Here is an 18,268-nt window from a genome sequence, read left to right as displayed (position 1 = left end):
CTGGGAGCACCGAACACAGTAAATGACCCAACAGACTCACAGGTGAATTGTTGCCTCACCTGGAAGGACTGTTTAGGGCCCTGGATGGTAGTGAGGGAGGTGGTGTAGGGGCAGGTGTAGCACTTGTTCCACTTGCAAGGTTAAGTGCCAGGAGGGAGATCAGTGGGGAGGGATGAATGGACAAAGGAGTTGCGGAGGGAGCGATCCCCATGGAAAGCAGAAAGTTTTGGGGGGGGGGGGAAGAGAAAGATATGTTTGGTGGTGGGATCCAGTTGGAGGTGGCGGAAGTTTCAGAGAATTATGTGCTGGACACGGAGGCTGGTGGGGTGGTAGGTGAGGACAAGAGGAACCCTATCCCTGGTAGGGTGGCGGGTGGATGGAGTGAGAGTAGACATGCGTGAAATGGAAAAGATGTGGTTGAGGGTAGTGCTGATGGTGGAGGAAGAGAAGCCCCTCTCTTTGAAAAAGGAAGCCATCTCCTTTGTTCTCGAATGAAAAGCCTCATCCTGAGATTCCCTTGCCCATTCGTCCCTTCCCACTGATCTCCCTCCAGGCACTTATCCTTGCAATCTCCCTCACTACCATTCAAGGCCCCAAACAGTCCTTCCAGGTGAGGTGACACTTTACCTGTGAGTCTGTGTTCGGTGCTCCCAGTGTGGCCTCTTGTATATCGGTGAGTCCCTACATAGACTGGGAGACCACTTTGTCGAGCATCTATTCTCCGTCTGCCAGAATGAGTGGGATCAATCAGTGGCCACCCATTTTAATTCCATTTCCCATTCCCGTCCCGAAAGGACCATCCATGGCCTCCTCCACTGTCGCGATGAGGCCACACTTGGGTTGGAGGAACAGTACCTTATATTCCATTTGGGTAGCCTCCAACCTGATGGCATCAACATCGATTTCTCAAATTTCCAGTAATGCCCACACCCCCTTCACCATATCCCATCCTATTTCCCCCTCTCATGTTATCCCCTTGCCCACCCATCGCCTCCCTCTAGTGCTGCTCCCCCACCCCCCTTTTTTCTTTCTTCCCCCCCCCCATGGCTTTCTGTCTGTTCTACCTATCAACTTTCTAGCTCTTTACTTCATCCCTCCCCCTCCAGGTTTCACCTATCACCTGGTGATTCTCCCTCCCCTCCCCACCTTTCAAATCTACTCCTCGGCTTTTTCCTCCAGTCCTGCCGAAGGGTTTCAGCCTGAAACTTTGAATGTGCTCTTTTCCATAGATGCTGCCTGGCCTGCTGAGTTCCTCCAGCATTTTGTGTGTGTTGCTTGGATTTCCAGCATCTGCAGACTTCGTCTTGCTCAAAGTAATTGTTACTCCAGATCTGATGCAGCAGAAAAACACACAATATGATAAAGAACACAATTTTAAAAAATCACAACAAATATAAATACACAAGATAGTGTATATTATACATATATATAGATTGATTTGACGTCCATAAAGAGATGCTGGACACAGGAGGGTTTGTACATAAGTTACCCTGACAGGAAATGATGAAGTAGTGGTGGTTGGGAGGGGTGTTATGGGTGTTTGATGGCTAGGGTGAACTCAAAGGACTGAAGGGCCTGGTTCTGTGCTGTGGGACTAAGCTGGTTTCAAAGCACATTTGTCCACAGTAGAAAAAAAACGATTCAATTTCAGCTGGCATGCTTAACTTGTCCTACAAACCAAAGATTTGACACGTGCCAGTGTTGACCATCCCCTGAGGTGCCAAGTCAAATTTCACATTGTACACAATTCTCACCACATTTTCTACATCGACAAATAAAAACCGGATTTTCAATTTTTTTGCACTTAAAAACAGGACAACGGAATCAGATTTCAATTGACATACAAAAGAAGAAATAGGCTGAGTAAGTCTCACTGGCGGTCCTGGTAACTAATGTCCACTGGGATCACACAGCGCTGACAAGTACCAAACAAAATGCTGAGAAAATATCAATAGTAAGAGACTTAACGGATAAACAGGGAAAGATTTCTGTCCTGCATCTGTATCTAAATGTGCAACAACAAATGAGATTGGAAATGGCAAAAGGAATTTAAAGTATTTGAGTTACAAACAATGAAACCATTAAAAAGATGTCCTTTCTTTGTTCTATGAAACTGTGTGGTGGGCAGAAGCAGATGACAGTACAGCATCTTAATGTTATGCTATTGCAGCAGTCAGACCCCAAGACTAATCACCAACAATGGTTTTGATTCCCACCGCAGCAATCTGTGGTGCATTTAAGACCATACGACAATATATAGGCGCATAATGAGGCCATTCAGCCCATCAAGTCTTCGCCATCATTTCATCATGGCTAATTTATTATCCCTCTTAACTGCACTCTCCTGCCTTCTACCCATAACCTTTGATGCCCTGACAAATGAAGAACCCGTCAACCTCTGTTTTGCATATACACAATGACTTGGCCTCCACAGCCACCTGTAGCAATGAATTCCACAGATTCACCACGCTCTGGCTAAAGAAATTTCTCCTCATCTCCATTCTAATGACTAATCAAGAACCTATCAACCTCTGTTTTAAAATCTTTGTATCATCTGCTAACTTGGGCACAAAACCATCAATTCCATGATCCAAATCATTGACATGTACCACGAATCACTGGCAGCCAACCAGAAAAGGCCCTCTTTATTCTCATAAAACATTACAGCACAGTGCAGACCCTTTGGCCTGCAATGTTGTGCCGACCTTTAATCTACTTTGTCATTGACATATCCCTTCCCTGAAGGTACAGCTTTTAAAGATCATCTTTATTTGTCACATATACATTGAAACATGGCAATAAGTTGTTTTGAGTCGACGATCAACACAGTCCAAGACGTGCGGGGGGCCAACCACAAATATCACCCTGCTTCTGGCATCAACACAGCATGCACACAACTTACTAGCTCTAACCTGTACGTTTTTGAGATGTGGGAGAACACTAGAGCACCCATTGGAAACCCAATGGGTCACAGGGAGAACATACAAACAGTGGCGGGAATTGAACACTGCTAGTACTGTAAAGCTTTACGGTAACTGCTACTGTGTGTTCCTTTCCACATACCCCTACAGTTTTCTGTCATCCATGTGCCTTACTAAGAGTCTCTTAAATGCCCCTAAAGTATCTGCCTCTACCACCACCCCTGGCAGGGCATTCCACACACCCACCACTCTGTGTAAAACAACTACCTCTCACATCCCCCACCCCATACTTTCCTCCAATCACCTTAAAACTATGACCCCTAATATTAGTTATTTCAGCCCTGGGAAAAATGTCTCTGGCTGTCCACTCAAACTATGCCTCTTATCATCGTACATACCTCTATCAAGTCATCCCTGTAAAGGAGCCTGCCTACCCATTCATTGTTGGGGAGACCAGATTCAGATTCATCACATGGTACATAGAAACATACAGATAATCATGCCATTTGCACTCTCACCTTGGAATGTGCTGGGGACAGCTTGTAAGTGTCACCACGCACCCTGGTGCAATCATAGCACGTCCACATGTTCTGAACAAAATATGCAACCAAACACCACCAGCAAAACAAACCGCTTTCCTCCCTCCCACCCACTGCTATCAAAGGCACCATGTCAGCATGGAGGTTAGAGTGCTGCCATTACAGCTCAAGGCAGCGGAGTCTGCAGTTCAGTTTCAGCGTCCTCTGTAAGCAAGTTTCTACTTTCCTTCAACTTGATGGCATGAATATCAATTTCTCCTTCCAGTTAAAAAAAAATCCCACTCCCTTCTTCTATTCCCCTCTTACTTCTTCTCACTGCCTATCACCTCCTCCTGGCCTTCCTCCTTCCCTTTCTCAGATGGCCCACTCTCCTTTCCTATCAGGTTCCTTCCTCTGCAGCCCTTCACCTTTCCCACCCACCCGGCATCTCCTATCACCTTCTAGCTACCCTCCTTCCTCTCCCCCTACCTTTTTATCTTGGCATCTTTCCCCCTCCCTTTTCAGTCCTGATGAAGGGTCTCAGCCCGAAACATTGACTACATCTCTAAGGAGTTCCTCCAGTATTTTGTGTGTGTTGCTCTGGATTTCCAGCATCTGCAGAACCTCTCACATTTATGACTTTACGCTCCTTCCCATGACCATGCAAGTTTGCTCTGTGCTCTGGTTTCCCCCCACACACAGCAGCAGACCGGTTAGTGGTTAGTTGGTCATTGTGATTAGGCCGGGGTTAAATCTAGTGGCTGCCGGGTGACGTAGCTCAAAGGGCCAAAAGGACCCATTTCGTGCTGTATCCCAAATAAATAATGAGAGGGGCAATCAATAGGAAAGGTGCAGTCTCTGACTGTCTGTCACCAAATGCAAACAGAGGCGCCACCAAACTTGTCTGGCAACAGCCAGACTCTGGTCCAGCAGGTGTAGTGTGGGGGTCAATAAGAGAGCCGGGCCAGGGCTAATACCTGCTCAGCTTCTTCCTGGTGATGTGGCCACGGATCCATCGCTGGATGATGTGCACTGGAGAGTGATGGGCCAGGATAGTGTTTACAGTGGCCATCAGTTTTCGAATATTCTCCATCTCATTGCACCAGGTCGATGTCTGTGAGAGAGGCGACAGTATCAATGACAGTATGTGACTCAGCCAGCGATCCAAGGCTTACATTGAACACACATCAGTACAATACAATACAGGTCCTTCAGCCCACGATTTTATACCATCTACTCTAAGATCAAGCTAACCCTTCCCTCCCAAATAGCTCTCCATTCTTTAATCATCCATGCGCCTATCGAAGAGTCTTTTAGATATCCCTAATGTATTTACCTCTATCACAACTCCAGCAGGGCATTCCATGCACCCATCACTTCCAGAGGTAAAGAACTTACCTCTGACATCCCCCCTTACTTTCCTCCAATCACCTTAAAATTAAGTCCCTAGTACAGTATTAGCTATTTCTGCCCTGGGAAAGTCCCTCTCTCTGACTGTCGTTTCAACTTATGCCTCTTTTCATCTTGTACACCTCTATCGAATTACCTCGTATCTGCTTCACTCCATACAGCTCACTCAACCTATCCTCAGAAAACATGTTCTGTAATCCAGGCAGCATCCTAGTAAATCTCGTCTGCACAATCTCTAAAGCATTCACATGCTTTCTATACTGAGGTGAGCAGAACTGAAAACAATACTCCAAGTAACACGCACAGAATGCTGGAGGAACTCAGCAGGTCAGGCAGCACCTAAGGAATGGATGAAACAGACGACGTTTCAGGCAGATCCTAATGAAGAGTCTCGGGCAGAAATGTCGACTCATTATTCACTTCCATAGAAGCTGCCTGACCTGTTGAGCTCCTCCAGCATTTTGTGTGAATTGCTCTGGATTTAGAGCATCTGCAGAATCTCTTGTGATTATGACATTGCAAGTATGGTCTAACCAGGGGTTTTATAGAGCTGCAATATTACCTTGCGGTTCTTGAACTCAGTCTGATAATTTTCAAACATTCTACTTAATATTATCCAATTAGGAAATAACTGCCTGTGCTGATTGTAGTGGTTAACCACAGAGATTTTATCCTAATGCAGCAGAGACTCATTTACATACCACCTTCAGCACAGTCACATCCTGCAAACCACCTCAGAGAAGTGCTGTTTAGCAAAATTTGACACTGAGCCCCAAACACAGCTGGCAGGCAGGAGACTAAACCTTTGTCAAGGACAGTCTCAGAGGAGGAGACAGGGCTTCAGGGAGGGAATTCCAGATCCCGCAGCCTAAACATCTGACGGCTTAGCTGACAACCATGTCACAATTAAAATTAGGAAGGAGCAAAGGCCAGGACTTGACACGTCAGAGAAACGGTCACAGAGCCACAGCATCATCCAAAATGAAAATAGGCCATTCAGCCTGTCACATCTATGCCAACCATCATGAACAATGTAAACAGAATAGATTTTGTGGATGCTGATAGGAGAAGAGAGTGGACCATGGGAGAAAGGGAACTGCTAGAGTTTACAGAAATTGACGTTATGTACTTTTAAAAGATCTGACCATGGCCTCCACTACTGCCATGATGAGGCCACTCTCAGGTTGGAGGAGCAACACCTCATATTCCATCTGGATAGCCTCCAACTGATGGTGTGAATATCGACTTCTCAAACTTCCAGTAATTTCTCCCCCTTCATCCCTTTTCCCATTCCCCATTCTGGTTCCCCGTCACCCCTTCTCTTCTCCTCACCTGCCTATCACTTCTCTCTGGCTTCCCTCCTCGTTCCCTTTCTTCAAATGGTCCACTCTCCTCTCCAGATCCCTTCTTCTTCAGCATATACAACCCTGAGATTCATTTTCTTGTGGGCATACTCAGTAGATCCAATAACCATAATAGAATCAATGAAAGACCACATCAACAGGGTGGACAATCAGTGTGCTAAAGACAACAAACTGTGCAAATACAAAAAGAACAATAAATATCGAGAACATGTAATGAAGAGTCCTTAAAAGTGAAGTCCTTAGAAAAGATCTCGGCTTGAAACATCGACAGTTTCTACATTTCCATAGATGCTGCCTGACCTGTTGAGTTCCTTCACCATTTTGTGTGTGTTGCTTTGAAAGTGAAGGCAGCGGCAACAGTTCAGTGTAGTGGTGAGTGAAGTTATCCCCTGTGGTTTAAGAGCCAGATAGTTAAGGACTAATAACTTTCTGAATCTGGTGGTGTGGATACTGAGAATCCTGTAGCTTCTTCCTGATAGCAGCAGTGAGAAGACAGCAAGATCTGGGTGGTGGGGCCTCCGGTAATGGATGCTGCTTTCCTGCAACAAAGCTCAGTGTTCATGCTTTACCTGTGATGAACTGGGTTGTATCCACTACTTTTTGTAGGATTTTCCATTCAAGGACATTGGTGTTTCCACACCAGGCTGTGATGCAACCAGCCAATATACTCTGCACCACACACCTATAGAAGTTTGTCAGAATTTTAGATGTCATGCTGAACCCTCACAAATGTCAAAGGAAGTAGATGCGTTTCCATGCTTTCGTCATAACTGCACTTGTGTGCTGGGCACAAGACAAATCCTCTGAAATGATAACACCGAGGAATTTAAAGTGGCTGACCCCCTCCACCTCTGCTCCCCCGATGAGGACTGGCTCATGGACCTCCTGCTTCCTCCTCCTCTAGTCAATAATCAGCTCCTTGGTCTTGTTGACAGTGAGTGAGAGGTTGTTGTTATTCACAACACAGCAAAGTTCAAAATACTGTTATCAAAGTACATACATGTTATTATATACAACCCGGAGATTCATTTCCTTGCAGGCATTCACAGTAATTTCAAAGAAACACACTAGAATCAAAGACTGCATAAAACAAGATGGGAAAACACCAATCCGCTAAAGACAACAAATTGTGCAAATACAAAAAGAAAAGAAGAAATAAGAAATAAATATTGAGATCATGAGATGAAGGGTCCTTGAGAGTGATTCTATAGTTTGCGGGAACAGTTCAGTGTGGGTGAGTGAAGTTATCCCCACTGGTTCAAGAGCCTCTGTCACTGATAATAAACTCGATTCTGATTCTATCAGCCACAATTTATCCTAATCCCAATTTTATTTTACGGTGTACAGTATTCCCAGATTATATAACTCACTGACACATTAGGTGAAATTTACAGTGATCAATTAATCTTCCAACATGGGATACGTCAGGAAAGCCAAGCAGGGGGTGGGGGGAGCCACAGTGGCCAACGTTAGGAAGAGGGGACCGAGTGTATTGTATCTAAATTTGCTGACGACACTAAATTGAGTGGAAAAGCAAATTGTGCAGAAGATACGGAGAGTCTGCAGAGAGATATAGATAGATTGAGTGAGTGGGCAAGGGTCTGGGAGATGGAGTACAATGTTGGTAAATGCGAGGTCATCCACTTGCGAGGAAAAATGGAAGTAGATTATTATTTAAATGGTAAAAAAAATTGCAGCACGCTGCTGTACAGAGGGATTTGGGAGTGCCTGTGCATAAATCACAAAAGGTTGGTTTGCAGGTGCACCGGGCTATCAAAAAGGCAAATGAAATGTTGGCCTTCATTGCTAGAGGGATTGAATTTAAGAGCAGGGAGGTTATGCTGCAACTGTACAGGGTACTGGTGAGGCCACACCTGGAGTACTGTGTGCAGTTCTGGTCTCCTTGTTTGAGGAGGGATATACTGGCTTTGGAGACAGTGTAGAGAAGATTCACCAGGTTGATTCCAGAAATGAGAGGGTTAGACTATGAGGACAGATTGAGTTGCCTGGGACTATACTCGCTGGAATTCAGAAGAATGAGAGAGGATCTTATAGAAACATATAGAATTATGAAAATAAGATTGAGGTAGGAAAGTTGTTTCCACTGGTAGGTGAGACTGAAACTTGGGGACATAGCCTTAAGATTCAGAGGAGTAGATTTAGGATGGAGATGAGGAGGAACTACTTTTCCCAGAGAGTGGTGAATCTGTGGAATTCTCTGCCCAGGGAAGAAGTGCAGGCTACCTCAGTAAATATATTTAAAGGGAGGTTGGGCAAACTTTTGCATAGTAGGGAGAATTAAGGGTTATGGGGAAAAGGCAGGTAGGTGGAGATGGCCAGATCAACCATGATTTCACTGAATGGCAGAGCAGGCTTGATATGTCATATAACCTGCTCCTAGTTGTTACGTTCTTATGACTGAACCCTGGACTCTGGAGTTATGATGCAAAGACTCTCCCCAACATTCCCCCACCCTCACACCACTCTGACAAATTCCCTGTGACAGACTCTCCCCAACATTCCCCCTTCCTCACACCACTCTGACAAATTCCCCGTGACAGACTCTCCCCAACACTCCCCCACCCTCACATCACTGTGACAACTTCCCTGTGACACACTCTCCCCAACACTCCCCCACCCTCACACCACTGTGACAACTTCCCCGTGACACTCTCCCCAACACTCCTCCACCCTCACACCACTGTGACAACTTCCCCGTGACACTCTCCCCAACACTCCCCCACCCTCACACCAGTGACAACTTCCCCGTGACACAGACTCTCCCCAACACTCCCCCCACCCTCACACCACTGTGACAACTTCCCCGTGACACAGACTCTCCCCAACACTCCCCCAGCCTCACACCACTGTGACAACTTCCCCGTGACACACACTTCCCAACACTCCCCCACCCTCACACCACTGTGACAACTTCCCTGTGACAGACTCTCCCCAACATTCCCCCTCCCTCACACCACTGTGACAACTTCCCTGTGACAGACTCTCCCCAGCATTCCCCCTCCCTCACACCACTGTGACAACTTCCCTGTGACAGACTCTCCCCAGTATTCCCCCACCCTCACCACCCTCAAGGGTGGTAATCTCAGGATTGCTACCTGTGCTAGGTGCCAGTCAGGGTAGGAATAGGATGCTCTGGAGGAGGAACAAGTGGCTGAGGAACTGGTGTAGGGGGCAGGGTTTCAGATTTCAGGATCATTGGGACCTCTTCTGGGGCAGGTGGGACCTGTACAAGAGAGACGGGTTACACTTGAACCACAGGGGGACCAATATCCTTTCAGGGAGGTTTGTTAGTGCTATTGGGGAGGCTTTAAACTAGATTTGCAGGGGGATGGGAACCAGTGTGGCTGGGGTGAAAATAAATGATATTGAAAGTTTAAGCAAATCCGCTGATAGAAAGGTTGTGAGTGGTGGTAAAAATCTTCTGAGGTGTATATATTTCAATGCTAGGAGTATTGCGGGGAAGGCGGATTAGTTGAGGGCGTGGATTGACACGTGCAATTATGATGTTGTAGCAATTAGTGAAACTTGGCTACAGGAGGGGCAGGACTGGCAGCTTAATATTCCAGGGTTCCGAAGTTTCAGATGTGATAGAGGCAGAGGAATGAAAGGTGGGGGAGCAGCATTGCTTGTTAGGGAAATTATTACAGCAGTGCTCAGGCAGGACAGATTAGAGGGCTTGTCTACTGAGTCCTTATGGGTGGAGCTGAAAAACAGGAAAGGTATGGCCACATTAGTGGGATTGTATTACAGACCACCCAATAGTCAACGAGACTTGGAAGAGCAAATCTGCAGAGAGATAGCAGGCAACTGCAGGAAACATGAAGTTGTGGTGGTAGGGGATTTTAATTTTCCATACATTGACTGGGACTCCCATACTGTTAGGGGTCTAGATGGTTTAGCATTTGTAAAATGTGTTCAGGCAAGTTTTCTAAATCAGTATATAGAGGGACCAACTAGAGGGGATGCAATATTGGATCTCCTGTTAGGAAACGAATTAGGGCAAGTGACAGAAGTCTGTGTAGGGGAGCACTTTGGTTCCAGTGATCATAACACCATTAGTTTCAATTTGATCATGGACAAGGATAGATCTGGTCCTAGGGTTGAGGTTCTGAACTGGAAGAAGGTCAGATTTGAAGAAATAAGAAAGGATCTAAAAAGCGTGGATTGGGACAGGTTGTTCTCTGGCAAAGATGTGATTGGTAGGTGGGAAGCCTTCAAAGGGGAAATTTTGAGAGTGCAGAGTTTGTATGTTCCTGTCAGGATTAAAGGCAAATTGAATAGGAATAAGGAACCTTGGTTCTCAAGGGATATTGCAACTCTGATAAAGAAGAAGAGGGAGTTGTATGAAATGTATAGGAAACAGGGGGTAAATCAGGTGCTTGAGGAGTATAAGAAGTGCAAGAAAATACTTAAGAAAGAAATCAGGAGGGCATAAAGCAGACATGAGGTTGCCTTGGCAGTCAAAGTGAAGGATAATCCAAAGAGCTTTTACAAGTATATTAAGAGCAAAAGGATTGTAAGGGATAAAATTGGTCCTCTTGAAGATCAGAGTGGTCGGCTTTGTGTGGAACCAAAGGAAATGGGGGAGATCTTAAATAGGTTTTTTGCGTCTGTATTTACTAAGGAAGCTGGCATGAAATCTATGGAATTGAGGGAATCAAGTAGTGAGACCATGGAAACTGTACAGATTGAAAAGGAGGAGGTGCTTGCTGTCTTGAGGAAAATTAAAGTGGATAAATCCCCGGGACCTGACAGAGTGTTCCCTCGGACCTTGAAGGAGACTAGTGTTGAAATTGCGGGGGCCCTGGCAGAAATATTTAAAATGTCGCTGTCTACGGGTGAAGTGCCGGAGGATTGGAGAGTGGCTCATGTTGTTCCATTGTTTAAAAAAGGATCGAAAAGTAATCCGGGAAATTATAGGCCGGTGAGTTTAACATCAGTAGTAGGTAAATTATTGGAGGGAGTACTAAGAGACAGAATCTACAAGCATTTGGATAGACAGGGGCTTATTAGGGAGAGTCAACATGGCTTTGTGCGTGGTAGGTCATGTTTGACCAATCTATTGGAGTTTTTCGAGGAGGTTACCAGGAAAGTGGATGAAAGGAAGGCCGTGGATATTGTCTACATGGACTTCAGTAAGGCCTTTGACAAGGTCCCGCTTGGGAGGTTAGTTAGGAAAATTCAGTCGCTAGGTATACATGGAGAGGTGGTAAATTGGATTAGATATTGGCTCGATGGAAGAAGCCAGACAGTGGTGGTAGAGAATTGCTTCTCTGAGTGGAGGCCTGTGACTAGTGGTGTGCCACAGGGATCAGTGCTGGGTCCATTGTTATTTGTCATCTATATCAATGATCTGGATAATAATGTGGCAAATTAGATCAGCAAGTTTGCTGATGATACAAAAATTGGAGGTGTAGTAGACAGTGAGGAAGGTTTTCAGAGCCTGCAGAGGGACTTGGACCAGCTGGAAAAATGGGCTGAAAAATGGCAGATGGAGTTTAATACTGACAAGTGTGAGGTATTGCACGTTGGAAGGACAAACCAACGTAGAACGTACAGGGTTAATGGTAAGGCACTGAGGAGTGCAGTGGAACAGAGGGATCTGGGAATACAGATACAAAATTCCCTAAAGGTGTCGTCACAGGTAGATAGGGTCGTAAAGAGAGCTTTTGGTACATTGGCCTTTATTAATCGAAGTATTGAGTATAAGAGCTGGAATGTTATGATGAGGTTGTATAAGGCATTGGTGAGGTCGAATCTGGAGTATTGTGTTCAGTTTTGGTCACCAAATTACAGGAAGGATATAAATAAGGTTGAAAGAGTGCAGAGAAGGTTTACAAGGATGTTGCCGGGACTTGAGAAACTCAGTTACAGAGAAAGGTTGAATAGGTTAGGACTTTATTCCCTGGAGCGTAGAAGAATGGGGGGAGATTTGATAGAGGTATATAAAATTACGATGGGTATAGATAGAGTGAATGCAAGCAGGCTTTTTCCACTGAGGCAAGGGGAGAAAAAAAACCAGAGGACATGGGTTAAGGGTGAGGGGGGAAAAGTTTAAAGGGAACATTAGGGGGGACTTCTTCACACAGAGAGTGGTGGGAGTATGGAATGAGCTGCCAGACGAGGTGGTAAATGCGGGTTCTTTTTTAACATTTAAGAATAAATTGGACAGATACATGGATGGGAGGTGTATGGAGGGATATGGTCCGTGTGCAGGTCAGTGGGACTAGGCAGAAAATGGTTCGGCACAGCCAAGAAGGGCCAAAGGGCCTGTTTCTGTGCTGTAGTTTCTATGGTTCTATGGTTCTATCTTCCCTGTGACAGACTCTCCCCAACATTCCCCCCACCCTCACACCACTGTGACAACTTCCCCGTGACAGACTCTCCCCAACACTCCCCCAGCCTCACACCACTGTGACAACTTCCCTGTGACAGACTCTCCCCAACACTCTCCCAGCCTCACACCACTGTGACAACTTCCCTGTGACAGACTCTCCCCAACACTCCCTCAGCCTCACACCACTGTGACAACTTCCCTGTGACAGACTCTCCCCAACACTCCCCCAGCCTCACACCACTGTGACAACTTCCCCGTGACAGACTCTCCCCAACACTCCCCCAGCCTCACACCACTGTGACAACTTCCCCGTGACAGACTCTCCCCAACACTCCCCCAGCCTCACACCACTGTGACAACTTCCCCGTGACAGACTCTCCCCAACACTCCCCCAGCCTCACACCACTGTGACAACTTCCCCGTGACAGACTCTCCCCAACACTCCCCCAGCCTCACACCACTGTGACAACTTCCCCGTGACAGACTCTCCCCAACACTCCCCCAGCCTCACACCACTGTGACAACTTCCCCGTGACAGACTCTCCCCAACACTCCCCCAGCCTCACACCACTGTGACAACTTCCCCGTGACAGACTCTCCCCAACATTCCCCCAGCCTCACACCACTGTGACAACTTCCCCGTGACAGACTCTCCCCAACACTCCCCCAGCCTCACACCACTGTGACAACTTCCCCGTGACAGACTCTCCCCAACATTCCCCCACCCTCACACCACTGTGACAACTTCCCCGTGACAGACTCTCCCCAACACTCCCCCAGCCTCACACCACTGTGACAACTTCCCCGTGACAGACTCTCCCCAACACTCTCCCAGCCTCACACCACTGTGACAACTTCCCCGTGACAGACTCTCCCCAACACTCCCCCAGCCTCACACCACTGTGACAACTTCCCTGTGACAGACTCTCCCCAACATTCCCCCAGCCTCACACCACTGTGACAACTTCCCTGTGACAGACTCTCCCCAACACTCCCCCAGCCTCACACCACGGTGACAACTGCGCTATGCAATAAATACATTGAAAGGTGTAACACAAATGAGGTTGTAAACAGCAAAAGAAATTTAAAGGAGCAAATGACAGTCAGGAAAAGAATAAAACCAATATAACTAGTCATAACTTTGCTTTATGGAAGTGTATTGTGGCGAAGTGTCAGAAAGATAAACAGCCTTTCACACTACATCTTAATGGTTCTAGTACGGCTGTAGTCAGACCCTGGACCAACAGCCTCAACCTGTGAATCTGACACACTACATCTTAATGCTTCATGTGCTGTAGTAGTTAGACCTTCAACTAATAACCTCAACTCATGAATCTGATTCCCACCCAGCAAAAGGAGCATTTAAATTCAATTAACTAAATAAATGTGAAATAAAATCCATTAACCAACCAGTTAAACAGACACACAAAGGAGCTGGAGAAACTCAATGGCTTAATTCCATAGACACAAAAGACTCTGCAGATGCTGGAAATCCAGAACACACAAACAAAATGCTGGAGCAATTCAGCAGGTCTGGAGGGATTGATGGAAATAAAAAACAATCCATGTTATGGGCCAAGATAGAATGGTGGAGCAGACTCAATGGGTCAAATAGCCCAAATTTGTGCCCATGTCCTACGGTCCTACCAAGCCACTTTGTTACTGGAATGTTAATTCACCATCACATTCTCAAAGAGAACTAGCGAGGAGAATGAAAATGTGTAAGCAATGGTGATGTGGAAACTGCCTGCCTGTGAGGTTTGTCGAACAGTCAGTGAAGTACCTGGAAAATCAACTGGATGGGAAATCAGAGGGAAATGAGATTTACAGAGTACAAGCAAACATTCAGTGAATAGGAGTAATGAGAATGCTCTGCAAGTTACCAACAGTCAAGAGGCCAAGCGATAGTACAAACCACCAAGAGGATCACTGGGGTTTCCCTCTTCCATTTATAACATTTACAGGGAGTGTTGTATACAAAGGGTCGAAAGCATTGTTGAGGAGCCCTACCACCCATCCCACTACCAACAGGAAGGAGTTCAGGAACATCAGGACTGGGACTGCCAGACTGGGTAACTGTTTCATCCCTCAGGCTGTGAGACTGAGGCCCTGACACCACAAGCTTCATATCTAGGACAGCAAACTGTTTATCTGTGCTGTGCACTGTGTGCATTTTGAATTATATATTATTTACTTAATTATGGTAATATTTTGTTTTATGATTCCTTGAGATTGTCATAGCTGGGCATGGTCGTGGGGACAAGCTCCCACTATTTTTTAAATGCTCCCATGGTGTGCGACACAAATAGCCTCTGGCAGCCAAGTTCATCTCCCAGCCTTCATGTGTAGTTTAGCTACTAAGCCCAATGGAACCATTTCTACTGGGCAAAAGTGCTCTACTGGCACCTTAAATCCAGTTGCTACGGGCAGATGGGGCTTGTCAGCCGTGGAGCTGTAGTCCCTAAGTTTTCTTCAACACTGACTGGCTGCTCATGTGATGCTGTTGGTGCCAAACTGTATCAGTCTCGGCCATTCCTTTGGGTTCATCAGATGTGTGGATGGGGGAGCTTGCTACATGGGCAACAGCTTGCTCTCCATATTGTACTGCCCAGGCTTGCACATGACAGCTAGGACGCAGCATCCATGGTTGAGCTTAACCGACGGAGACCTCAGAATTTTGTCTTATGAGCTGTGTGTGGGTGGACCGTGATCCAGAGGAACTTTATATCGTTTGGTTATATATATGTACAGTCGGATGAGAATAAACTTAAACTTCTGTACAGGAATGATTGGATGAGATGGAACTGAAGCAGGTTAATGGGTAAAGGCTGGGAAGACTGCCACAAAATGCACCAGCCTTTAACATAGAACATATAACAATGCAACACAGAAACTGGCCCTTCGATCCATGAAATCTGTGTCAAAGTCAGTGGCAATTTAAAAGAATATAATTTGCTTTATAGGGTCCACATCCCTCCATGTCCATTTGTCTGCCTAAATGCCTCTAAACATTGTTGTCATATCTGTCTCCACCATCTCCCCTGGCAGCACATGTCAGACCCCATCAATCTCTGTGTAGAAAAAAAATTTGCCTCATAAATCATTAAATATCACCCTCTACACCCTTCAGTATTTGACGTTTCCACCATGAAAAAAAAGACTCTGGCTCTCTACTCTATGTCCCTCATAACCAAATAGACCTCTCTTCTGCCTCCAGTGAAGTTCTCCAATCTGCCTTTGCAGCTAATGCTCTGTAATCCAGGCAACATCCAAGTAAGCCACTTCTGAACCCTCTCTAAAGTGCCGACATCCTTTCTGTAATGGGGCAATGAGAATTATACACAATACTCTAATGTGCCATAACCTCAGTTTGACACAGCTCAACATGACTTGCTAACTTTTAAACACGACACCCCACCTGACGAAAACAAGACAAGGTTACCAAGTGATTGCATCACTGATGATGTATTCAGAGCTTGAGAAGCATTTGTCAAATTCACAAGAGTTAACCAATGAGATAGCCTGTATTCAAATAATGTAATACCAAAAAGCTTCCAGAATGATACGAAGAACTATAACCACTAGGGGACACACTGAACAACTGCATTTACATACTGTGACCACTAGGGGTCACACTGTACAACTGCATTTACAAACTGTGACCACTAGGGGACACACTGAACAACTGCATTTACATACTGTGACCACTAGGGGACACACTGAACAACTGCATTTACATACTGTGACCACTAGGGGACACACTGAACAACTGCATTTACATATTGTGACCACTAGGGGACACACTGAACAACTGCATTTATATACTGTGACCACTAGGGGATACACTGAACAACTGCATTTACATATTGTGACCACTAGGGGACACACTGAACAACTGCATTTACATACTGTCACCACTAGGGGACACACTGAACAACTGCATTTACATATTGTGACCACTCGGGGACACACTGAACAACTGCATTTATATACTGTGACCACTAGGGGACACACTGAACAACTGCATTTACATATTGTGACCACTAGGGGACAGACTAAACAGATGCATTTACATATTGTGACCACTAGGGGACACACTGAACAACTGCATTTATATACTGTGACCACTAGGGGATACACTGAACAACTGCATTTACATATTGTGACCACTAGGGGACACACTGAACAACTGCATTTACATATTGTGACCACTAGGGGACAGACTAAACAGATGCATTTACATATTGTGACCACTAGGGGACACACTAAACAGCTGCATATACAAGCAACACACATCAAAGCTGCTGGTGAACACAGGTGAACACAGCAGGCCAGGCAGCATCTCTAGGAAGAGGTACAGTCGATGTTTCGGGCCGAGACCCTTCGTCAGGACAGCATCTGCAAAATTCCTCGTGTAACAGCATATACATACTGTGACTACTCGGGGACACACTGAACAACTGCATTTACATTCTGTGACCACTAGGGGACACACTGAACAACTGCATTTACATTCTGTGACCACTAGGGGACACACTCATCAATTCAATATACACACCGTGGCCACTAGAAAACATACTAAATAGTTACATGCATACAGACAGCTATAAAAAGATAGAAGCAGGTAATTAATTGTTAAACTGCAAAGACAATAACAATAATCATCCAGACTAATCCAATAGCAGGCTGAGGTGGCTTTAAGGAAAGGTGGATTTTAATGGGTGGGTTTCTATGGGGAAATGGGTCATCTGTAAAGCAGTTTATGTGAAGTGGTTCAGGAAGAGACCTCATCACCATTCTCAAAAGATGGCCAGTTAGAGTGGCCATTGCCTGCCACGCCACTTTTAAGAATTTCCCTTGCTATTCTGTTTTACTCTGATGTACAGAGAGATCCTGGGGGGGGGGGGGTGAAAATCCATAGCTCCCGGAAAGTGGCAACACAACTGTGAAAGGTGCTGTACTGCAAAGGTGTTCCGCAATATTTTAACCTGCATGCTTGCCTTCATCGGTCGGGCACTGAGTACCTACAGGAATTAGGAAGTCATCTGATTTATTTAGAGATATGGCACAGAACCAGCCCTTCTGGCAGAATGGGCACGTCACCCCAGCAACTCCCAATTTAACTACAGCCTATTCACGGGACAATTTACAATGACCAATTAACCCACTAATCAGCACGTCTTTGGACTGGAGTGCATTCCGCAGGCTCCTTACAGAGGACACCAGAATTGAACTCTGAACTCAGACAACCTGAGTTAGTCCTGATGAAGGGTCCCGGCCTGAAACGTCGGCTGTACCTCTTCCTAGAGATGCTGCCTGGCCTGCTGCGTTCACCAGCAACTTTGATGTGTGTTGCTTGAATTTCCAGCATCTGCAGAATTCCTCGTGTTTACTCTGAGTTGTAATAGTGTTGTGCTACCGTGGCACTGTATAAAACTCTGGTCAGGCCACATCTGGAATACAGTACTAAAACATAGAAACATAGAAAACCTACAGCACAATACCGGCCCTTTGACCCACAAAGTTGTGCCGAACATGTCCCTACCTTAGAAATTACTAGGCTTACCTATAGCCCTCTATTTTTCTAAGCTCCATGTTCCTATCTAAAAGTCTCTTAAAAGACCCTATCGTATCCGCCTCCACCACCGTTGCCGGCAGCCCAATCCACACACTCACCACTCTCCGAGTAAAAAAACT

At 45.8% G+C, this 18,268-nt stretch overlaps 1 protein-coding gene across 1 annotated transcript in view; it reads right to left on the bottom strand.

Annotated features, from left to right (window-relative positions):
- The window catches only part of LOC134355277 (uncharacterized), a 111,906-nt gene that overhangs the window by 57,100 nt on the left and 36,538 nt on the right, over window positions 1-18,268 (bottom strand). The window contains exon 4 of the mRNA XM_063065082.1: window positions 4,417-4,553. Coding sequence (XP_062921152.1) covers window positions 4,417-4,553 — 137 coding nt within the window. The remainder of the gene's footprint in view (window positions 1-4,416; window positions 4,554-18,268) is intronic.

The sequence above is a fragment of the Mobula hypostoma genome, chromosome 12, assembly GCF_963921235.1.
Source record: "Mobula hypostoma chromosome 12, sMobHyp1.1, whole genome shotgun sequence".
Lineage (NCBI taxonomy): Eukaryota > Metazoa > Chordata > Chondrichthyes > Myliobatiformes > Myliobatidae > Mobula > Mobula hypostoma.
This window is presented reverse-complemented; position numbering and strand designations above follow the sequence as displayed.